The sequence below is a fragment of the Palaemon carinicauda genome, chromosome 44 (genome assembly GCF_036898095.1).
Source record: "Palaemon carinicauda isolate YSFRI2023 chromosome 44, ASM3689809v2, whole genome shotgun sequence".
Lineage (NCBI taxonomy): Eukaryota > Metazoa > Arthropoda > Malacostraca > Decapoda > Palaemonidae > Palaemon > Palaemon carinicauda.
Genome location: NC_090768.1, coordinates 1766191 through 1791776, shown reverse-complemented (window position 1 = coordinate 1791776; position 25586 = coordinate 1766191). Strand labels below are relative to the sequence as shown.

The following is a 25586-nucleotide window of genomic DNA, read 5'->3' as shown; positions in this document are numbered from 1 at the left end:
GTCAACAAGACCTCAATTTTTCCTCTGTCGTGCCGCCGGCAAGACCTACATGGATACGCTGTTGTTTTGGAGTCTTTGTTCACGGTTTTGGTGAAGTATTTGCTCTAAAATTTAGCCTTCGCTGTACAGGAAGCTTTTCCCTTAGCTTAGATAGCTTTTGGAATTAATTTGGTTTATTGGTTAACGATCTTTGCTTTACTTTGGAATTCCCCCTTGACTGTTCTCTAAATTCAAGATGTCCGACCACTCTCAAGCTCCTAAATTTAGGCGATGTAGTGTTAGGACTTGTAATAGGCGTCTTCCGAAGGCCTCTGTTGATCCTCACACCGTTTGTTCCGATTGTAGGGGAAAATCCTGTCAATTGGAAGATCGATGTGGGGAATGTGCTGGGCTTTCGGAATTCGATTTTAATGAATTCCTCAAATACAGTAGGGTCCCGAATTATGCGAGAATTTGGTCGATGAAAGGCCTCGTGTAATTGGAAATTCGTATATTTCGAAACACATCATGGCGGCAAACAGCAACCTACCCATCAATTTTTTTTCACTCCATTTCTAGCTTTCTAGCTATATATATACTGTATATACACTGTGTGTGTGTATGTATGTGTGTATGTATGTATGTATATATTATATATATATAAAACACATATATATATATATATATATATATATACTGTAGCTTTTATCTTAACAATACTGTAAGAAATCCTTCTTATAGATTTTTTTTTATAAAATACTGTACAAAATTTCTTTTATGGATAAATAAAACAATAAAAAGTTGTTAAAGTTTTGATAATTTTCTATGACTGTAGTATTTACTACTGTACTATGCATAGCTTACTGTTTTCAGTATTTTCCGAATGATGTAGAATTATTTCCTATAGATACAAAAAACAAAAAAGGGTTTTCAAGGTTTGATACAGTACGTATCTAGCAATAGTTAAAAATTACAGTATAGTACTGTATATCCATGATGACACTCCCACACGTAAACACGGCCACTAGGCGCAAGTGTGCAATAGGCTGCTGTACGATAATCACGCTTTTTTTGCCCTGAGCGGTCATTTCACTAATGATAATTTTTCAAAGTTAATATAATTTCTTTATGCTTATAATTCGTAATTATAGTTAAAAGTAGGGATATTAATTAAATGGTTGAGTAAAAAAAACAATTAATACTACTATTATTTAATTTCAAATGGCTACATAATACTGAATATTCTAATGGGTTCTTTTTATCTTCAATCGTAAATCTTACGCCTGGATAAGCAACAAAAGGAAAGGGATAGGTCTCTCTCTCTCTCTCTCTCTCTCTCTCTCTCTCTCTCTCTCTCTTCATATCGTTTCCTGTATAGTTTTCAAATATGTTCGTCATACATTTGTACATTATTTATCCACTTTATCTCTCTCTCTCTCTCTCTCTCTCTCTCTCTCTCTCTCTCTCTCTCGCGGCGTTTCCTTTCCCTTTATAGTTTTGTGAAATTTCGTTGTCCAGTCATTCGGTAATGAGAAGTCATTTTCGCTTTCGACATCGAAAGAAAACTTTGTTTCTTCAATATAGGATACTCATCACTGGAGGATTCAGAACTAGTGCTCTCATTATCAAACAGGTTATCATTATCAAATTCCACAACAAGAATATCATTTATTTCATCTAAAGAAATAACCTTCCTCTTTAGACCTTTCATTACAAAAGGAACAACAAATAACCACTTATGCATGAACGCCCGAGCGCACTGATAGGAAACCAGTTCAAACCAGAGTTTTGTAACATCAAGCTACCTTCAGAAAAATAGTTGCCAGACATCATATAAGTTTCTATTCACAGTCCCCATATGCTGAGAGTGTTGCCAAGTGGTGATCCTATACTTACTATACGAGTAAAGTAACATCACGAGACTGACGGCTTGTAAAAGGCAATTAAAGTCATGAACGGAATATACAGTTGAAGGCGGTACCGAGTAGATCGTGGCGAACGGTTTATCACGTGGGTGACGCTTAACAGGTTAAAAAAACATTTTATATAGTTCGGTATTTTCTCTATCCATCCTCTCCCAGAAAACCTTCAAATGTGAATTATCGGAATGTGTGCAGATCTTGGCAGTGCGATAACTAGTTAGCGACTGAGAATAAAAAAAATAAAAAGCCCGATTGACGAATGACGATGCTGATGAAGAGGATATCGAATACCGATTTTTCCCTAATTGATTTTTTCTACGTTCTGTCTAATCCAATGTACAGTACATTCTTATGTAAAGGGCGAACCCCAACATTTCTTGATGCTGCTACACTTTAATTATAGATATTTTACCACCTATTTATAATCTTTATTTATAATAACATCTTTAGTAAAAGCTCTTCAATATCACTTTCAGGAGTAAATGCGTTTATGATCGACGATGAAACGTAAAAAAAAAAACGTTTTCCTTTTAAGAAGGCGTTTTTTTAGGGAAAAAAAACAACACGAAACAAAATTGCTCATATTTCATATATTTTGATTTTCTAAGGATAAATAAAACATTAATTATAACATTATTATTACATAGTACCTGGTAAGATATCTTTTGCCGCAAAAGTTAACCTATAGACAGATGTTAAAATTGGTTAGCGAGTTCGTTATGATCGGCGATGGAACGTACTAAACAAAGTAATGGGTTTGGTTGTAGTGACATGTTTGGCAGTAGCATGATATAAAATAGTCTTTATTTTGATGGTTTTTAATTTAAAGTTTAATGAATAAGGATTTTTCACCATAATCACAACGTAAGTATAAAAATTAATTAGTACAAATATGGAATATTATACATATAGGTGTTGGACAGTTAGGCTAGGCCTAGCGACAAGTTCACACAACAGATGGGCAAACCTTAACATTTTTCATCCAAAACTAGTCTTAAAATGTTTGAACAGAAATCTTTCTCTCACATTCTCCCCCCCCCCTTCTCAGACATCGGGGAACCATCACCCCCCCCCCCAATACAATTAAGAAAACAATAGATTTCCTACGCTTCGCGGTGCTTGACTCGCGGATTTAGAATGCTCCTCGCAAATACAGGAAAATTAATTTTTAAAAACTATCGATAGCGTAATTGAGGAATCGCGTAATTAGAACACGTGTAATTCGGGACCCTACTGTATACAACTAGGTTAGAGAGGGAGAGAGTTAGGAGGAGTTCTTCTCGCTCTTTGGTTTATTCCTCCCCCCATGCCCCTCAACCTTTTCCTTCCCCTGTGGTGGTGACCCCCGAACCTGCTACGAGTGCTCAGCCTGATATGACGGATATGTTGCGTGCCATTCAGGCTCTTGGTGATAAGGTGGAGTCGTTAGTTAGTGACCACAATCTTCTCTTGGCAGATGTCAAGGAACTTAAAGTGAAGAGTGCAGTGGGAAGTGTTAGTGCCAGTGCTGTGCCTAGTGTCAGTGTCAGTGTTGCGCATGAGGATACTTCTGTGCGTGCCAGTCGTCCTCCCAGTCCGGGACCTCTTGCAAGCTCCCAAGCCCAGGGGAGAAGCAACGTCGAAGGGCAAAAGGGTTCGGCAGGCCTTGATCGGCGCACAGTTGTATCCTCAGTGGTTGCGGGCGTATCTGATAGAGATCGTCACTTCCACTCCCAGACGAATGAGCCCTTAAATTCCTCGTCTGCGGAAGAGGTTTCCAGGAGGAAACGGTGGACCCAGGTCTCACGACCTCTCAAACGTAAGGTCCCTTCCGAGCTAGTCCAACGGCCCAGGTGTAGCCACTGGGCCAGTTCGGACTCGCCGCAGTCATCTGATGACTGCACACCTCCTAAGAGAGGTAGAGTGGTGCCTCAACAGGCCTCTGCTCCAACTTCTGTGGACCCCAAGTGGTCTATGCTGCAGACTATGCAGTCTCAGCTTGCAGTTTTGATGCAGGAGTATCAGGCAGAGAAGGTTAACACCCCTCCTCCTGCGAGCGCTCCTCCACCTCTGCGCAGTCCTCCCTGCCAGACGCATGTTCTTGAGGCTCCTCCTGCTTCCATGCGTGAGCTGTCGCATCGGGAGTTGCCAGGTTCCAGCACTATGCAGCAACCTCCTCTACCCATGAGGCAGGAGCCTCATGCTATGCGGCAACCTCCTCAACCCTTGAGGCAGGAGCCTCATGCTATGCGGCAACCTCCTCTACCCATGAGGCAGCAACTTCATGCTATGCGGCAACCTCCTCAACCCTTGAGGCAGGAGCCTCACTCTGCGCAGCAACCTCCTCAACCCTTGAGGCAGGCGCAACCTTTGAGGCAGGAGCCTCATGCTATGAGGCATCCTCCTCAACGCATGGAGCACGAGCCTCTTACCATGCAGCAGCCGCATTCTTCGCAGCATGAGCCTCTTCCTATGCAGCATGAGCCGCATACCATGCAGCATGAGCCTCATGCCTTCCAGCATTCGCTTCTGACCACTTCGCTTACTCCTCAGACCACCGCAGAACCTCCCTCACTCCAGCCCTCTGCCTTTGTCATTGCCAGCCCTCAGTCTATTCAGCAGAGGCATGATGATGGATCCGCAGGTACGCATGCACCCGTTCTGCAGGATTCAGCCATTCAACCTGCCGCTCTGCCTTTACCTCTCGCTACTCAACTCTCAGGCGATGAGGTTTCTGAAGATGAAGCTGCTCATCTGGATGATCCTACATCTGATGTGGAAGGACACAAGCCTTCGCCGCCTTCCTTAGACTTTCGCAAGGTCCTGGCTCTGTTCAGAGAGTTGTACCCTGAACACTTCGTGTCTGCAACCCCTCGTTCTCCTCCCTCCGAGTTTTCTCTAGGCATGCAGCCTACTACGCCTGCCTACACCAAGCTTGTCCTCGCCAGATCATCAAGGAGAGCTTTGAGGGTTTTAGGGGATTGGTTGCAGTCCAAGCAGCAGCTTGGAAGGACCTCTTTTGTGTTTCCTCCTCCGAAGCTGGCTTCTAAGTCGGGCGTCTGGTATGCCACGGGAGAGGAACCTGGCTTGGGGGTTCCTGCCTCTGCCCAGGCCGACTTCTCAAGTTTGGTTGACTCTCCCCGCAGGTCGGCTATGAGACGCTCGAAGGTCTGCTGGACCTTTTCTGATCTGGACCACTTGATGAAGGGAGTCTTTCGCGCCTTCGAAATTTTTAACTTCCTCGACTGGTGCCTGGGGGCTTTAAGCAGGAAGACTGCTCCTTCTGACAAAGACTCGGCCATGCTACTCATGTCCAGTATGGATAAAGCAATTCGCGATGGTTCTGGCGAACTTGCGTCTATTTTTGTCTCAGGAGTCCTCAAGAAAAGGGAACATCTATGCTCCTACTTATCGACTGGTATCACCCCTTGTTAGAGATCAGAGTTGCTGTTTGCTCCTCTCTCCAAGTCCCTGTTTCCGGAGGAGTTAATCAAGGGGATGGCTGCGGCTCTTATCCAGAAAGATACGCATGACCTCATGGCTTCTTCAGCACGTAAGGCTAAAACCTTACCTTCCGTGCCGAGATCTTACCGCACTCCTGTGGCTGATGCACCTGCTACCAGATTCATTCCGCCCTTTCGTGGTAGAGCCTCCAGTAGAGGAGGTACCCGTGCAGACAGTAACCGGGGCAAGTCAAAGAAGGGTGCCAAGTCCACGAAAAGCAAGCATTGACTTCATTCCTCTCCAGACAGCTGTAGGAGCCAGACTCAAGACCTTCTGGCAAGCCTGGGAGAGCAGAGGTGCAGACGCTCAGTCTGTCAAGTGGCTAAGGGAGGGTTACAGAATTCCGTTCTGCCGCAATCCCCCTCTGACCACTTCTCCCATCAACCTCTCTCCCAACTACAAGGAGAAGGACAAGAGGCTAGCGTTACAACAAGAGGTGTCGCTCCTGCTACAGAAAGAGGCAGTGGTGATAGTTCGGGACCATCATTCCCCGGGCTTTTACAACCGTCAATTCCTGGTGGCCAAGAAGACAGGAGGTTGGAGACCGGTGCTGGACGTCAGTACGCTCAATGCTTATGTCACCAAGCAGACGTTCACAATGGAGACGACGAAGTCGGTCCTAGCAGCGGTCAGGCAGGAGGACTGGATGGTCTCGTTAGATCTGAAAGATGCCTACTTTCACGTTCCCATCCATCCAGACTCCCAACCTTTTCTGAGATTCGTCTTTGGAGAGGTTGTGTACCAGTTGCAAGCCCTGTGCTTTGGCCTGACCACGGCGCCTCTTGTGTTTACGCGACTGATGAGGAATATTGCGAAATTCCTTCACTTGGCAGACATCAGAGCCTCCCTTTATTTAGACGACTGGCTTTTAAGAGCTCCCACAAGTCGTCGCTGTCTGGAGAGTCTCAGATGGACTATGGATCTGACCAGGGAACTGGGCCTCCTGGTCAATTTAGAGAAGTCCCAGCTCGTTCCTTCCCAGACCATCGTTTACCTGGGTATGGAGATTCAGAGTCGAGCTTTTCGGGCTTTTCCGTCGGCCCCAAGAATCAACCAAGCCCTGGAGTGCATCCTGAGCATGCTGAGGAGGAACCGATGCTCGGTGAGGCAGTGGATGAGTCTAACAGGGACTCTTTCATCACTAGCCCTGTTCATCGAGTTAGGGAGACTCCACCTCCGCCCCCTTCAGTACCATCTGGCAGCTCACTGGAACAAGGATATGACGCTCGAGACGGTCTCAATTCCTGTCTCCAAAGAGATGAGGGCTACTCTAACGTGGTGGAAGGACAGCATTCTTCTCAAGGAAGGTCTTTCGTTAGCTGTTCAGACCCCCGACCATCATCTCTTCTCGGACGCATCAGACTCGGGCTGGGGCGCGACATTGGACGGACAGGAATGCTCAGGGATATGGAATCAGGAACAGAAAACGCTTCATATCAATTGCAAGGAGTTGTTGGCGGTTCATCTGGCCTTAATGAACTTCAAGTCCCTCCAGCTAAACAAGGTGGTGGAGGTGAACTCCGACAACACCACAGCCTTGGCGTACATCTCCAAGCAGGGAGGGACTCATTCGAGGAAGCTGTTCGAGATCGCAAGGGACCTCCTCATTTGGTCAAAAAGTCGAAAGCTCACGCTGGCAACGAGGTTCATTCAGGGCGATATGAACGTCATGGCAGATCGCCTCAGCCGGAAGGGTCAAGTCATCCCCACAGAGTGGACCCTTCACAAGAACGTTTGCAACAGACTTTGGGCCCTGTGGGGTCAGCCAACTATAGATCTGTTCGCTACCTCGATGACCAAGAGGCTCCCATTGTACTGTTCCCCGATTCCAGACCCAGCAGCAGTTCACGTGGATGCCTTTCTGCTGGATTGGTCCCATCTCAACCTGTATGCATTCCCGCCGTTCAAGATCATCAACAGGGTTCTTCAGAAGTTCGTCTCTCACAAAGGGACACGGCTGACGTTGGTTGCTCCCCTCTGGCCTGCAAGAGAATGGTTCACAGAGGTACTGCAATGGCTGGTCGACGTTCCCAGGACTCTCCCTCTAAGAGTGGACCTTCTGCGTCAACCTCACGTCAAGAAGGTACACCCAAGCCTCCACGCTCTTCGTCTGACTGCCTTCAGACTATCGAAAGACTCTCAAGAGCTAGAGGCTTTTCGAAGGAGGCAGCCAGAGCGATTGCCAGAGCAAGGAGGATATCCACTCGCAGAGTCTATCAATCTAAGTGGGAAGTCTTCCGAAGCTGGTGCAGGGCCAATGCAGTTTCCTCTACCAGTACCACTGTAACCCAAATTGCTGACTTCCTGTTACATCTAAGGAACGTTAGATCCCTATCAGCTCCTACGATTAAGGGTTATAGAAGTATGTTGGCAGCGGTTTTCAGCCACAGAGGCTTGGATCTTTCCTCCAACAAAGATCTGCAGGACATCCTTAGGTCTTTTGAGACCTCTAAGGAAAGTCGGTTGTCTACTCCAGGCTGGAATCTAGACGTGGTCCTAAGGTTCCTGATGTCATCTAGATTTGAACCGCTACAATCAGCCTCTTTCAAGGACCTCACATTAAAAACTCTTTTCCTAGTATGCCTAGCAACAGCTAAGAGAGTAAGTGAGATCCACGCCTTCAGCAGGAACATAGGTTTCACATCGGAAACGGCTACATGTTCCTTGCAGCTCGGTTTTTTGGCTAAAAACGAGCTTCCTTCACGTCCTTGGCCTAAATCGTTCGAGATCCCTAGGCTATCTAACTTGGTGGGTAACGAGCTGGAGAGAGTACTTTGCCCAGTCAGAGCTCTTAGATACTATCTGAAAAGGTCAAAACCTTTAAGAGGACAATCAGAAGCCTTATGGTGTGCTGTTAAGAAGCCTTCGCTACCAATGTCTAAGAACGCAGTTTCTTACTACATCAGGCTTCTGATTAGAGAAGCTCATTCTCATATGAAGGAAGAAGACCTTGCTTTACTGAAGGTAAGGACACATGAAGTGAGAGCTGTGGCTACTTCAGTGGCCTTCAAACAGAACCGGTCTCTGCAGAGTGTTATGGATGCAACCTATTGGAGAAGCAAGTCAGTGTTCGCATCATTCTATCTCAAAGATGTCCAGTCTCTTTACGAGAACTGCTACACCCTGGGACCATTCGTAGCAGCGAGTGCAGTAGTTGGTGAGGGCTCAGCCACTACATTCCCATAATCCCATAACCTTTTTTAACCTTTCTCTTGATTGCTTTTATTGTTGTTTTTGGGTTGTACGGTCGGCTAAGAAGCCTTCCGCATCCTGGTTGATTTGGCGGGTGGTCAATTCTTTCTTGAGAAGCGCCTAGGTTAGAGGTTATGATGAGGTCCTTTAGTATGGGTTGCAGCCCTTTATACTTTAGCCACCTAAGAGTCGTTCAGCATCCTAAGAGGACCGCTGCGCTCAGTAAGGAAGACGTACTTATTAAAGGCAGAGTAATGGTTCAAGTCGACTTCCTTACCAGGTACTTATTTATTTTTATTGTTATTTTGAATAACTAATAAAATGAAATACGGGATACTTAGCTTCTTGGTTAACATGTATACTGGTCTCCACCCACCACCCTGGGTGTGAATCAGCTACATGATCATCGGGTAAGATTAATATTGAAAAATGTTATTTTTATTACTAAAATAAATTTTTGAATATACTTACCCGATGATCATGATTTAAATGACCCGCCCTTCCTCCCCATAGAGAACCAGTGGACCGAGGAGAAAATTGAGGTCTTGTTGACAAGAAGTACTGGAGTACCTGACCACAGATGGCACTGGTGAGTACACCCCCACCTGTATAAGCGATCGCTGGCGTATCCCGACCGTAGATTTCTGTCGGGCAACGGAGTTGACAGCTACATGATCATCGGGTAAGTATATTCAAAAATTTATTTTAGTAATAAAAATAACATTTTTAAAACACACCCGAAATTTAAAAACAAAAGTACACGCTTTCTTAATGTGCAATTAACTATTTAAAGAGTGGCAATTTTCTAGAATAAAATATTTCCAAAAAATAGTGGTTTGCTGATGAAATCGGATGCCGTATTTTTAGCTATGATTGAAATGGATGTAGACTCGGCCTAATTTTTTCGTTTCGCATTTAATTGACACTAAGAAAACTAATTTTAGTTTCTTCATCTAAATATAAGTATTGTATAACACGGAGAGAGAGAGAGAGAGAGAGAGAGAGAGAGAGAGAGAGAGAGAGAGAGAGAGAGAGAGAGAGAGAGAGAGAGAGAATGAATCAGCTGTTGTAATCAAATGGCGTGTTTTTGTTTCGTGAGAATTTCATTGCCACGACTATAACAACAACATACTGTACTGAACTTTACAGTATTATACAGACTACTGTAATATGATAAAGTAAAATATTTGTAATCTATTTTATATGAAATGGGGCTATTTTTTTTGTTTAAAATTTACATTTACGTATGTAAAACAACTCTCTCTCTCTCTCTCTCTCTCTCTCTCTCTCTCTCTCTCTCTCTCTCTCGTAGATTGTTTTCCTGCTTTTCTACGTATGTATGATTTTATATAGATACGGTAAATAATATTTGTAATAACATATTTTATAAAAGCTTTTACTGTAATATCATTATTTATCACTTTCATCATGCGCGTTAAATTCCTTAGTTTGTTTACTGAGCGTACTTTATGACGCCGTCGTTTCAGGCGGCGTCATAAAGAAAAAATTTCATTTGGAAGTCCTAAGAAAAATCAAGTAAAACATTGGTAATAACAAAATCAACATACTGTACTGAATAATCAATATAATCGATGCAAAAACTAACCTATACACAGATGTGTAAATGCGTTTGTTTCTTCATTATAATCAGAGATAAACGTAAACAAAACATTGGTTGCCATTTTTTATCGTGCTTTTTGGCGTGTACAGGAAACGCATGATATAAAGTCGCCTTTAATATTTGTGCCTGTTTTAGTTTAGGGTACGTTAGTACATGCATTAAGTGTTCTGTACATTAAAGGGTAGTTTGTTAACAGTACTACGTACAAGGGAAGGTTTTAAAAGTCTGAATATACTTGTTAAATAAATAGGTAAATATGGTGTCACTACTTCGCGGATTTTCACCTATCGCGGCCGGGTCTGGAACCTATCTACCGCGATAAACGAGGGTTCACTGTACTGTATTACTTTGTAGGGTAACAAATTATGTGCAAAGTACAAACCTTCACCTTTACTGCATCTAGTAGTGTGCTAATTTGGCATTTTTATATGGATATTTGGATCATCTGGCTCAGATTTTTGTTATATACAGTTAAGCCTCTTAGCAGATTTCATCTTCACAGTTTATTTCTAAGAAAATAGGTGTCCTATTAGTGTACTATTTCCAACAGACTTGTGATGTTATCAGAGTGAAAAATGGGTCGTAAAGTCGAATAGTCGTTTGTCGCATAGGTCGTAAGTCGATAACTACCTGTATTACCAATAAGTTATAAAAAATATATCTATACTTTAAACATAAAAGAAAATAAAAATACTAAGAGAATTTCAAATACACATTATGTTTATAAGATTAACTTTTATAAGTTTTTCATTGAAAAAAATCAGTTGAGAAACAAAAAAAAAGGTGGTTAGAGTTTGAAGTAACTTTCAAATAACATTGTTTTAATGGGGCAAAGTCACCTTCTTCAAGAAAACACGAGAAATGAGATGGTTAAACATTGGAGACTAGGGTAACTGTTTGTGCATGTTCCGCCCTACTGAAAGCAGTTGATCACCTTCATTTTTGCTTACCCCTGTTGCAAATAGGGTTTGGTAAACAATTCACTTGTATTGAAAAGTAAATTTTGATTTCATCATCATCTCCTACGGGGATTGTCGCAAAGGGCCTTGGTTAGATTTCCCTTGTCGTCCCTATCTTGAGCTTTTAAATCAATACTTCTCCATTCATCATCTCCTACTTCACACCTCATAGTCCTCAGCCATGAGGCCTGGGTCTTCCAACTCTTCTAGTGCCCAGTTGAAAGTTTAGTGAACTAATCTCTCTTGGGGAGTGCAAAGAGAATGCTAAAACCATCTCCCATCTACCCCACACCAGGCTCATTAACATATGGCACTCGAGTAATCTCTCTTATAGTTTCATTTCTAATCCTGTCCTGCCATTTAACTCTTCAGTATTCTTCTGAGGACTTTGTTTTCAAATCTATAAAATCTTCTGGATATTGTTTCATTGTCATTCCACGACTCGTGTCTATATAGTAACACCGATCTCACTAAACTAATATATAGCCGGAGTTTTATTTGTAATTTCAGGCAATTTGATTTCCAAATTTTACTTAAGCCATTGTCTGATTTGCTTTTTTCAATATTTTACTAAACTCAAATTCTAAAGATCCTGTATTAGAGATCATAGTTTCTAAATATCTAAATGATTATTTTTTATTTAAAGATATTAGATTTTTAGGGGTAAGAGGAAAATATAATTATTAGTATGTCATGCTGGATACATTTAATTTTCCTCCTAGGAGAACAAGATTTTGATTCATACTTAGTTATTGATCCATTCGTACTGTGCTGGTTGATTCTTTTTGAACAGTAGTTTTTACTGTATGTAAAAATATAATTTGTTAGATATTTATTGAATACTGTCTGTTGTAAAAGGAATGGTATGTAATATTTAGATGTCTTTAGAAATAGACAAGCATAATGTACATATACAGTATGACGTAACCAAAGAGAAAGATCCAATGTAGTACAGTCTGGCCAGTCAAAGGACCTAATAACATATCATTATTATTGCTGCAATCATCATTATCTTCATCATCATAAGCATTATAATTATTACTGTATATAATTTTTCATTCAAGATAAATGAAAAAAAAAAGATAATTAAATAATTCCTTCAGGATAAGTGTCCAAAATATTTTAGGACAGCACTTATTACCGTTTGTTTCATGACTGCATCTTTTGCCCAAAACTTCCATTTGAAATTAAAGTAAACTCTAATATAATGTACAGAATGAAAAGGATGTTGAGGTTAGAAGGTGGGTAAAGTAGGATGCTAATTTGAGTTACTACCACTAGAGAGTTATTAGGTCCTTTGACTGGCCAGACAGTAATACATTGGATCCTTCTCTTTGGTTACGGCTCATTTTCCGTTTGCCTACACATACACCAATAGTCTGGCCTATTCTCTACATATTCTCCTCCGTCCTCATATACCTGACAACACTGAGATTACCAAAAAATTCCTTCTTACTCAAGGGGTTAACTACTGCAATGTAATTGTTCAGAGGCTACTTTCCTCTTGGTAAGGGTAGAAGTGACTAGCTATGGTAAGCTGCTCTTCTAGGAAAAGGACACTTCAAAATCAAACCATTGTTCTCTGGTCTTGGATAGTGTGATAGCCTTTGTACCATGGTCTTTCACTGTCTTGAGTAGAGTTTTCTTGCCTGAGGGTACACTCGGGCACACTATTCTATCTTATTTCTCTTCCTCTTGTTTGGTTTTTATAGTTTATATATGAAATAATTATTTTAATGTTACTGTTTTTAAAATGTTTCATATTAATTGTTAATTACTTTACTTTTAGTTTCCTTATTTCCTTTCCTGTCTGTGCTATTTTCCCTGTTGGAGCCCTCAGGCTTATAGCACTCTGCTTTTCCAACTAGTAATAATAATAATAATAATAATAATAATAATAATAATAATAATAATAATAATAATGATAATAATATATAGGTATCAGAATTAGAAAGTAATTTTAATTCTTGTTATTTCCTGCAGGTGATCGTTGTGACCAGTGCAAGAAGCTGAAATGTTATAATGGAGGAATATGCAGGCCAAACAGAAAAAGGGGCAATGAGGAGGCAGAGCCTTTTTGTTCCTGTGCTCCAGGTTACCATGGAGCCTCTTGCACATTTTTTGTGTGTGATGGTTACTGCAAACATGTAAGTAGACATATTACCTTATATCATCTTAAAAATAGAAAAAACTTAAGGATTACATTTTTTCTGTTGACCACATGGAGCTAGTTCCTCCCTTTTTTGTCTTTATGGGTTATATATTCCCATTTACTGTTATCTTTATGTAAAATGTAATTATTATTGCTAAAATCATCATTATATTCATTATCATAATATTCATAATCATAAGCATTATAATTACTAATGGGTATATAATTTTTCATTCAAGACACAAAAAGAGAGAATTAAATAATTTCCTCAGGATAGGTGTCCAAAATATTTTAAGACAGCACTTATTCCCCTTTATTGCGCGACTACATCTTTTGCCCAAACTTCCATTAAGATAGATACTTTTATTTAAAATTAAAGTAAACTCTTACATAATGTACAGAACTAAAAGGATGTTGAGGTTAGAAGGTGGGTAAAGTAGGATGCTAAGTTTCCTTGCCCAAGAATCCCTTATTTCTAAGAACTAGAAGGAGGTTGAGTCAAGATGGTACTCTTCCTCGACTTTTAAATCACGTGCATCCTAGAATAGAAAGTAGAGTCGAGTTAGGATAGCAAGTTTCCATAAATGTTGAGTATCAGAGAATGGAAAGTACAGTGAGTTATGATAACAAGCTTCCTCACCCATAAATGTTTGGTATCAAAAAAGGGAAAGTACAATTAGTTATGATAGCAAGCTTCCTCACCCATAAATGTTGAGTATCAGAGAATTGAAAGTACACTGAGTTAGGGTAGTGAGCTTCCTCACCCATAAATGTCAAGTATCAGAGAGGAAAAAGTAAGGTAAGTTAGGGTGGCAAGCTTCCTCGTGCATAGACCTCTAGCATCAGAGAAGGGAGAATAGAGAGAATTAAGATGGCAAGCTTTCCTTACACATAAATCTTTAGTTTCAGAGAATGGAAAGTACAGAGAGTTAGTATAGCAAGTTTCCTCACCCATAAATGTCAAGTATCAGAGAATGGAAAGTAGAGTGAGTTAGGATTGCAAGCTTCCTCACCCATCTTAAGTATCAGAGAAGGGAAAGTAGAGTGAGTTTCGATGGAAAGCTTTCTTGCCCATAAATATAAAGTATCAGGAGTTAAAATGGAAGGCTTTCTTGCCCCATAAATATTAATTATCAGAGAAGGGAAAGTAAAGTGAGTTAGGATGAAAAGCTTTCAGGCCCATAAATCTCAAGTATCAGGAAAGGGAATGTAGAGCGAGTTAAGATGGAAGGCTTACTTACCCATAAATCTCAGGTATCAGAGAAGGGAAAGTGAGCGAGTTAAGATAGAAGGCTTTCTTGCCCCATAAATCTCAAGTATCAGAGAATTGAAAGTGAGTTAAACTGAAGGCTTTTTTTTTCCATAAATCCTAAGTATCAAAGAAGGGAAAGTAGTGTGAGGTAGGATGAAAAGCTTTCTTGCCCATAAATCTCAAGTATCAGAGAAGGGAACGTGAAGTGAGTTTAGATGGAAGGCTTCCTTGTCCCATAAATCTCAAGTATCAGAGAAGGGAAGTAAAGTGAGTTAGGTGAAAGGTCCACAAATCTCAAGTATCACATAAGGGAAAGAAGAGTGAGTTAAGATGGAAGGTTTTCTTGCTCCATAAATCTCAAGTATCAGAGAAGGGAAAGTGGAGTGAGTTTTGATGGAAGGCTTTCTTGCCTGATAAATCTCAAGTATCAGAGAAGGGAAAGTAAAATGAGTTAGGATGCATTGCTTTCTTGCCCTTGAAAGCAAAGTGAGTTAGCATGGAAAGCTTCCTCATGCATAGACCTATGATATCAGAGAAGGGAGAGTAGAGTGAGTTAAGATGGCAAGCTTCCTCATTCATAAATCTTGAGTATCAGAGAATAGAAAGTAGAGCGAGTTAGGTTGGCAAGCCTCCTCACTCATAAACCTGGGGTATCAGATACTTGAAAGTAGGGCGAGTTTGAATAGCAAGTATTCTCACCCATAAATCTTAACTATCTAATGAGTCTGAGTGAGATGAAAAATAAATAATTTCAAACTTACATACATACATATACCAAGGCACTTCCCCCAATTTGGGGGGGGGGGGTGGTAGCCGACATCAACAAATGAAACAAAACAAAACAAAAAGGGGACCTCTACTCTCTACGTTCCTCCCAGCCTGACATGGGATTCAACCGAGTTCAGCTGGTACTGCTAGGGTGCCACAGCCCATCCTCAAACTTAACTCTTAAAAAGTAGAGTAGGTTCAACAATCACTGGATGCCTTCCCACCTTGGCCTTTGGAGAAAATCCAAGTATCTTCCAAATCTTTTGCTCATCCCTCATGATCTTTCTTCCAGCACTTCTATGACTCTCCTCTTATCTTGCAATCTTCTATTAAATATACTCTTAAATGTTTGTGCATCAACTATTTCCATTCTTCCACCATCTGATGTAAAATTCATTAAGGTTATGTTTGTTTGCATCAATGTATGTATATATTATAGTATATTAAGATAGGATAAGATAAAGTAGAATTATAGAAAAGTTCATTACAGGGTGTTTCTCTCTTTAATGTGTTTGTTGATTTCCAGGGATCTTGTAGAGTCTTGCAGGGTAATCCAAAATGTGAATGCAATAAAGGATGGTCTGGTCCAACCTGTGATACATGTATTAATGGTAAGTGTTATATATTCACTTGAATTAAATATAATTTATTTCTTATATGGTGTACTAAATTTATGTGGTGGTACTGTTTTACTATTGATTTTGTATGTAGACCTTAATAGATGAACTTACCTGGTATACACTGAATCCCTTGGTGTTACAGTATAAATAGTAAAGTTGGTCCTTCAACTGGGATATCTAATCATAGCTTGGTTTTGTTAGTGTTTATGATCACGATTCCTATCCCTATTGTGTCATTCTCTACTAAGAAAGCATTTTGAGTAATCTTTTGCATGTATAAAGGGTATTGAGCTTTTTCGTATGATAGTCGATGAAACATAAACAAAACAGTGGTTTCCATGTTAGATGGCATGTTTAGGAAAAGCCTGATATAAAATTGCTTTTATTTAGTTAATTTTGGATATCAAGTAATACAGCAGAAGCTAGCCTATACATCCGTCGTTATATAAAACAGATACGACCTAAAGTCATTAAAATTTTCCCTAATTTTAGGTAGTTTAATATGGGGAAATATAATGTATTTATGGATGTAATTTTAAACTTTTTCAAGTTATTAAAACTTTGAAATCTTTTTAATATTTTAATTGTTCATAATAACAATTCCATATTAGAAAAAAATACAGTACAGTATACTGTAGTACATAGATAGTACTGAAAATAGGTAGTAAAAAGTTTGACTGGGTAAGTTTGTATTTGCCTTGGACCTAATGGAATTATTCCCGTTGTATATCAAAATCTGTAAGGCCATGGATTGACCAAATTTTTGCATAATAGTGGATTTTACTGTACTCGGGGTTCACCTGCCCCTGCCCCTAAGGTACGAAACCTTGGTTCAGTACCAACGGAGACTGACAATCCAGCGTTAGAGAGCTCCTTTGTTGATATTCTTGCACTTAAAATGGACTAAGTGTGGTGACGTTGGCTCCGCTTTCTGGAGAGCTTTGCTCACTGATCGGTGCTTCGATGCCCCGCATTGAAGCCATCACAGGAGATATCCTGGTAATATCTGTCTTGTTTGGCCGTGAATCAAATTGACGATCAGATCTGTGGATCTGAGAACTTTCATGCCTCCAGCCAATCGAACGAGATCTTGCTCCCCCCCCCCCCTATTCTGAGGCATAGAAGGCTATATAGTATACACCAGAGGAAGCTGCTTCATTACCTCTTCAGGTTGACCCATCAGTGTGCCAATGGTGGGGTGACACTCCTTGGATAGACTCAAGTCAGAAAGCACGTCCCATTCGGCTGCTCAGTATGCGACCATGGAATTCTCTGCCATGGCCTCCCTCCAAATTGTCTTGCAGCTTGACCAGTGGTCAGAATCAGGGTTAGAATACTTTGCAAAGTCAATGGGGTTTTCAGCCCCTGAGTCTTGGAGAAGTGCAAGTGTCTCATGCTGTCTGTTGGAAAGACGGTAACCTTCCTGCCACACCAGTGGGACAACTGGGTTATAAAGAGGAGGGATGCCTTTGTGTCCTGATTCTCAAAGCATGTTAGTTCATACATAGCTCTAGAGCACGTTGGTGCGGGCAGCCATGTCTCTCCTCCTGAAGAGATCCTTACAGGATGTGGTAGAGAAGTGAAGAATTGCATCACGGGACTCTGATCCTGCATGTAGTTTCCATGAAGGGCCCTGGCCCTTCTCAGTGATCTGCAGCCAAACCTTTGTGTTCGATCATGTCTGTGGCAGTGGGTGCAAGAAAAGCCTTCAGGGCCTTTCCTAGACCCTAAGCAGGATTGCCCGAAACCTCTTCAACCCGTAAGGAGCCTGCACATGCACAACCCTTGCGAGCCATCCAACTTAATCCTCCCAGGAAAGGTAGTGGCAGAAAGAAGGGAGGGAGAGGGAAGCACTGATGAGAGGGAAGCACTGATACCAGTGCTCCCCTCTCATGCTACCAAAAGTAGGAGAATGCTTGTCTTGCCATTAGGCAACCTGCCAGAGATGCTGGGTCAAGCATTTGGCTATGAGTGTTCTTCAGGACAGCTAATTATTACCTGTGGTACCTGTTGTCAGTGTCCAAGAATGTTACTGTACAAAACCAATATGCAAAACCAACTTTTCTTAGAGATGATTCATCCACACTCTTCTGTGCTACTTCTGACTGCATGGAGAATATACCCTGCATCTTCAGTAACAAAGCTTTCTGGAACTCTCTAGATTGCCTATTACAGGTTCTAATAGACAATCTACCAATATTTTATTATTTGGACTTACTCTCAAAATTTTTTTGAAGACTTTCAATGTTAGATATTGTATATACTTGTGTAACAGCCGATTTTGCATATTGTGCGACCTCCAAATTTTCACTTATGAAATATGATTTTATCATATATCTCGTGTATCAATCGAGTTACTTTTTGAGAAACTAAATTACAGTAGACTAACCTCTTTACTCCATTTCCTTATCCCATCTTCTACTTCATTTGCTTAGATTATTAAAAGAAGTATTGCTATTGTTAGTAACATTATAATCATTGCTTAAATGTGTACAGCCACAATAACAACCGAACAAAAAGCAGCTGCTTTGTAATGAACAATCCAATCAGATAGTAATTGCTTTGCTTGTATTTCAATCATCGTATGATACTAAACAAAGCAGCATTAGACTGACATTTTTACTTTATACTGTACCTTTATTCACTATGGAGAAAATATCCTCTAGAAAATATACTACCAAATATAAACTAACAAGATGTTGATGAAGACAAGTAAACAAACAATATTCATAGCTGTTATTCTGTTTGGAATATGGGAAAACTGTCCAAAACTGGAGGAAGTAAAAATGAAGTTTAATGGGAACCTGTCAATGTACAAATCACTTAATTAAATGTAAATGCTAAATTTAGAAGATAACGTTATAAAGTGTCTGAAAACCGAGAGTATAATTTTGTTATGACACGATATAAATAATTTCCTAAGCTTTATAATCAAGCACCACTGAGCTGAAAACTATAAATTATTGTCCATCGGCAACATGAATGAAATTCCGGTTAACTTTTACATGCGATTCATCTCAACACTAATTAGAATATAAGGGAATTATTTCAAATAAAACTATTGAAATTAGTATGCTAATTGGAAAAAGATAGATCAAGTAATAATTGTTTCTTTTAGGAGATATGAAATATACTTCGATAATTTGCCTTGATTAGCTGATTTGGAAAGCATAGATGAGTGTTGATTGACTTATAAACGTAAATAATGAAAAATATAATTTGCTATGTTTTTTTTTAAATATACGATACTGAAATGTGAATACTACATGCATTATTGGATACAGTTAATCGAAACACCAGTTTAATGAAAACCTGGTTTATTTCAAATATACAGTGTGAACCTCAACATAGCCTAGTCCAAAAGTGCATACTGCATATGCTAATTTTATATCTCGGGTATCATACGATCCCCTTGAATTTAGCTTGAAAATCAGTCTTCAAAACTTGTATGTTACACGAGTATATACGGTATATACATTTATTGTAGTATATATTTTAATACAGTGTTATGGAATTATTTAATGAAGTAAATCCTTGGTTTGCTATATAGAATTACTTTGTTAAAGAGTTTAGTATATTGTTTAAAAATATTTATTTTTAATATGATTTGCATTTATGAGTAAAACTGTCAAATTTGATTTAGAGGGAGTGTTGTTTACTTATTTCATTCCCTTTATACCCAGTAAAATGAATGTATAAAGTTAAAATGGTAAATATAAGGGGTTTTATTGAGAACCCCAAACTTATAATTCTTTGACTTGCCAGAAGATGAGTGCCAAGATCCATGCTCTATAGTGAATTGTGAGAATGAGGGAATTTGTGAAGTGGAACCAGGACCTCCCAAGAAAGGATTTTGCAGATGTCCCCCAGGATACTCTGGCCCTAAATGTGAAGAATCAGTTTGCCATGGTTACTGTGTGCATGTAAGTATCTCCCCAATTCTATTATAAAATATTTCAACTGGAGATTCTAAAACATGTTAACTAGAGTATACATTATTTTATATTTTGATATATTGAATAGCAAGCTCCTGTTAATTTTTTCAATTTATTTTGATGACATTTGTCCTTTTTAGGGTGAATGTAAATTACAAAAGGCTGCTCCTATCTGCAAGTGTGATGGTGGGTGGTCAGGACCCAAGTGTGACGTCAGCATTTGTCCAGATGGAGGTAATATAATGTCATACTATTTTGATATTTGCAACTGAATTATAATAAATATTAAGATGATTACCCATCTTTAAAGTAAATGCTTGAATATTTATGTTGTATTTAGTTTTATTTATGTAAGTTATTTATATAGTTGAATAAAGTTTGAATAATTCTCATTCTGCATTTGAAGATTTTAGCAGCTGGTGTAATTTTACTTATTCTAAATGCTAGGGTGCTAGATTTTTTACTCTTCATCATTGATTGCATGCGCTTAAAATTTCCAATCGCTTATATTTTATAGCAAAAATAATTAATCTCTATTGTGTTCATAAGAACTATAGTTCTTTACATGGTATTTCAAAAGTTTCCTATAACTCCAAAGCTCTTAACAATACTCTTTTCAGAAGTTATGATACAGTGAAGTTTGTACAACTATAATAAAACTTTTATGGTATACTAATAATTTTGGAATACACACACACACACACTCTCTCTCTCTCTCTCTCTCTCTCTCTCTCTCTCTCTCTCTCTCTCTCTCTCTCTCTCTCTCTCTCTCTCTCTCTCTCTCTCTCTCTCTCTCTCTCAAAAGAAGCACTGTATTGCAATATTGCCAGTATGAAATTGTAATGTATTTTACTATATTAATGTTATAGTACAGGAGGTCCTCAAGTTACAAACAAGATGAATTCTTACGATGCATCATAAGTCAATTTTTTTCCAAAACAGGATTTTATATACTGCATGTACATAATGTATATTTATAATATACTTTAAAAATGAAAGAAGACAATCCCTTATTATTCTTAAATTATTGTACACCATACATAAGAATACCTGAACCCTATACAGTAGTGTACCTACACTAATACAATACTAGACGACAATAAATAATACATATAATAATTCCTTCCCGTTATTCCTATGGTTGGCCTGCACAGTAGAAGGGATGTTGCAAGTGGTGGAGAGGCAGGCTTATTGGGAGAAGGAAGTGGAAGATGCTGGAAGAGGTGCTGAAGCTGGAGGTGGTGTTGGAGAAGCTGCAAAGATAGAGATTTGAGGTTCAGGTGCAGGTCTCTCTACCTTTTTAAAGTACATAGACAGGTTTGTCTGCTGGGATTGCACCCTTTTTTCCTTCAAGATCTCCTTGTAACACCTCTCAGCATCCATGACCCCCCTGGATACTTTCATAAAACTTTCCATGCTGGGATCCAGTTCCTTAAACTTCGCCATTTCCTCCTTAGTAGGGCATAACCTTCTGCTAAGGACTGGCTGTAAATATTTTGGGCTCCAGGATTGAGGTGTTTTCTTTTTCTGCAGTCATCTAGTTCTCCACCTCAACATTCATCTGCTTACTAAGGGTAATAAAAATTTTTGTGACAGCCTCAATTGTCTCCTCCTAGCCATAGAAATAGTAGACAAACTGGGGCCAAAGCTTCTTTCAGGTACCATTTATGTTGGTTTGCTTCAGTAATGTTCTAGACATTATCTTGGACATTGTAAGACTTTCAGAATATCTTGAGGGTGATGGCTTTTTCTCTTTTGCCTGCAAAGCCATAACAATTGTCCTACACAGATAGTAGGCCTTGAATGAAATAATTACACCTTGGGTAATAGGCTTTAACAGGGAAGTAGAGTTAGGTGACAAGTAAATCACCTAGACATTTGTATGAAAGTCAACTAAGTTGGCAGAATAACCAGAGGCATTAAGCAGCAATAGGAGCACTTAGAGGGTAGACCCTTTGTGATAATATCAGTTGGTCTTAGCTGTTTCTTACTGTCAATGTTTGAGTATTTATATTATTTTGTTTATTGTTTTGTTCTTCCTATGTTAATGTTTTATAGCATGATTTTCATAAGTTATGTGTTTGTGTTAACATGTGCATTTATGTTGATATTCATTGTTGTCTTTCTTTGTTACAGATATAGTAGTTTGCTAATGTGTTGAATAAAGCTTGGAAATTATCACCAAGTATTACTTTCATTACAATTTATTCAACACATACTCATCATGGCTAAGTTACTGAAGCCGTCCAGACTGGACACGGATCCCAGCTCGTCCAATGCAGCCAAAGAGTGGAAGCACTGGCATAGGACATTTACTAATTTCATAGAAAAAAGTGGAGATGCTGCACCAGACAAGTTTAGGGCATTAGTGAATTGTGTGTCCTCGAGTGTACAGTAGGGTCCCGAATTATGCGTGTTCGAATTATACAATTCCCCTTTTATGCGATCGCTATTTATCAAAAAATAAATTTTCTGTATCTGCGAAGCTGTTCAAAGTCTGCTAGTCAAGCACTACAAAATGTATCAAATCTATTATCTTTTTAAGTATATTGGTAGCCCTAAATACGGTGATTTATAATAAATGTTACAAAACAATATTAACATTACATCTTATTAACATAATTTCATTATAAATAGCCTGTTTAAGGATAAAATTCCACATCAACAATGAAATCAACTGTTAACTGTGCGAGTCCAGCTGACAAAATGTAAACAGAATTGTGGTTATGTTCTCGGCAATCTTCATCTTTCTCCAACCTTTCGATAATTTTAATGGTAGTGTTAATGATGGTATATTAAAGCATTATTTTTTTTAGTACAGTATATATAAAAGCTTTATTTTTCCCTTCGGGCATTCAAGGTTTTCTTGAGTAGACTGGGATCGTTTATCGGCAGTGAATAGCCTAAACTTCGGTAATGAGTCGGCAATATTTTGTCATATTTTAAACAGTATACATTTGATTTGCAAAGATTGGTTTTGTAGAGTACAAAGGATAATTATAAATCTCTCTCTCTCTCTCTCTCTCTCTCTCTCTCTCTCTCTCTCTCTCTCTCTCTCTCTCGTTTTATACAATACTTACAAATAGATGAAGAAACCAAAATCGGTTTTCTTAAAGTGTCAATTAAATACGAAACGAAAAAATTATACCGTGTTTACATCCATATCAATCATAGAAAAGGGAATCCGATTTTGTCAGCAAACCACAATTTTTAAGGAAACATCATTTTATTCTAGAAAATTGCTACTCTTTAAATAGTTAATTGCGGTTTAAGAAAACATGTGCATTTGTTTTTGAATTTCGGGTGTGTTTTAAAAATCGAGTATTGCTGACTTCTTTTTTTGTTTTACTTCTGGCTGTGATCAGATCAGCTGATGTTTATCTGCCACTCTCAATATGCGCGTAAGAATACAGCAACAAAGTATTGTTTATACCATTTCTTAACTTATTCAAACCATTTATACAGTTAGTGAATATTACATAAGCACCAATGTGTTTTAATCTAACATATTTTTTGTTAAGTACTTTTAAAACTCTCTCTCTCTCTCTCTCTCTCTCTCTCTCTCTCTCTCTCTCTCTCTCTCTCTCTCTCTCTCTCTCTCTCTCTCTCTCTCTCTCTTTTTGTGTGTGTAACAAATGAAATATTTGTGGCTTCACAAAGTATTAATTATATTAAAAGCAATCATGATTAAATTTTCCTTACTTCTCCAAACTCACACCATCTCTGTCACGTTGAACGTTATAGCGATAACTTAATTGTTCGACGACTTTAAAACCCGGCCTAGTACTTTCTTCTTCTTTTACGTTTTTTCTGACGGTTCCATAATTGAGGTGGGTACAAGTTGACTTATAACTGAAGTTAGGAAAAGTATTTTGGATGTGGAAAGGACAATTATCTTTCGTAACAGTTTAGAATTATCGTAAATTATCATTCTGTTATTAGCGGCACCTTGTTACTGTTGATTACACGCAAAAAAAAAAGTTTTCCTCCTTTGCTACGTATGTAGGAAATTATATAGATACGGTAAATATTTGTAATAACATATTTACTAAAAGCTTTTAATATCATTATTTATCACCTTGATCATGCGTGTTTAATGACTTCGTTTGTTTATTATGATCGAAGATAGAGCGTACAGTAAACGAATGGAAGGTATCCGTTTCAGGCGGCGTCATAAATAAAAACATTATATAAATGGCATTCATTTCATTTACTTGGAAGTTCTAAGAAAAATTAAGTAGAACATTGGTAACTACAAAATCAACATATAATCAATACTTGGTAAAATTGCTGTCAATGCAAAAACTAACCTATACACAGATGTGTAAATGCGTCTGTTTCTTCGTTATGATCAGAGAAAAACGTAAACAAAACATTGGTTGTCGTTTTTTATCGTGCTTTTTGGCGTGTTTAGGAAACGCATGATATAAAATCGCCTTTATTTTGATAATTCTGGATTTTCAATGATACAACAAAAGCTAGTCTATAGAGTGATGGTTTTGCTATTCACCAGTTATCTTATACAATAGATATGACAAACATTAAAATTTGCCTGTATTTTGGGTCGTGTTATAACGGGAAATATACGGTGATTACACCCATCCTGGTTGTAAGTTTAACCTTTTTTCAAGTTATTAGAACTTTAAAGTATATTAAATGTTTGATTTGTTTACAAGAACAATTTGATATTATAATAAAATATAGTATAGTTCATAGAAAGTACTGTATTGGAAATGGGTAGTAAACGCATTTGAATAGGCAAGTTGCTGGTTGCCTTGGCCCCAATGGAATTATTTCTGTTAGTTGTGTGTTTCGAAATATGCGATTTTCCATTTATACGAGGTCATTGATTGACCAAATTCTCGCATAATTCGGGACCCTACTGTATATGAACTGATCGAAGACTAGTACTTTTGAGAGTGCAATCGCTAAACTGGATAGTGTTTATGTCAAGTTGCCGAATGAGATTTTTGCTAGACATGTTTTAGCGACGCGACGACAGCAGTCAGGAGAATCCATTGACGAATTTCTGCGTGAGTTACATAAACTTAGCAAAGACTGCAACTTCCAGCCAGTCACAGCAGAACAATATCGGCAAGAGCTAGTACGTGATGCATTTATCAATGGTATTGCCTCAGTATTTATTCGTCAGCGGTTACTAGAGAATAAGTCGCTGAATCTGGAAACTGCACACAGTCAAGCTCTTACGTTGGATCTTGCCCAGCGCAGTGCCGACGCATATGTATCGCCACCTATTCCTCATACTGCTGCTTTAGTTCCAGAGCGGCAGGCGCAGCCAACCGGTGACCAGCAGCAACATCCAACGCAAGAGGGAGCAGAAGGAAGTTCACCGGGAGGTTCAGCTGTTGCCGCTGCCTACTTATCAAAGAGAAAATGTTATTTTTGTGGTAATGCACTTCACAGTACAGGTAGAGTGAGTTGTCCCGCACGTACTGCCACATGCAACAAATGCAGTAAATCAGGCCATTTTGCAAAAGTCTGTAAATCAAAAGTTTCAGGTAGTACCACTGCTACATTGTATAATCCCACTTTGCTTACAATAACTGACATTTATCCAAATAATCTTTCACATGCAGCTACAAACATCACTGTAAATGGCCACTCATTGAAGGCACTAGTTGATTCTTGTAGCTCAGATAGTTTTATACGTGAGGAAGTAGCGCAGAGACTAAAACTGACAGT

At 39.0% G+C, this 25586-nt stretch overlaps 1 protein-coding gene across 4 annotated transcripts in view; it reads left to right on the top strand.

The window, feature by feature from the left end:
- The window catches only part of LRP1 (LDL receptor protein 1), a 1015507-nt gene that overhangs the window by 845051 nt on the left and 144870 nt on the right, over positions 1 to 25586 (top strand). For all 4 annotated transcript variants that reach the window (XM_068367027.1, XM_068367026.1, XM_068367028.1 and 1 more), the window contains 4 exons: positions 13140 to 13303; positions 15855 to 15939; positions 19714 to 19871; positions 20024 to 20117. In XM_068367027.1, the coding sequence (XP_068223128.1) occupies positions 13140 to 13303; positions 15855 to 15939; positions 19714 to 19871; positions 20024 to 20117 (501 nt within the window). The remainder of the gene's footprint in view (positions 1 to 13139; positions 13304 to 15854; positions 15940 to 19713; positions 19872 to 20023; positions 20118 to 25586) is intronic.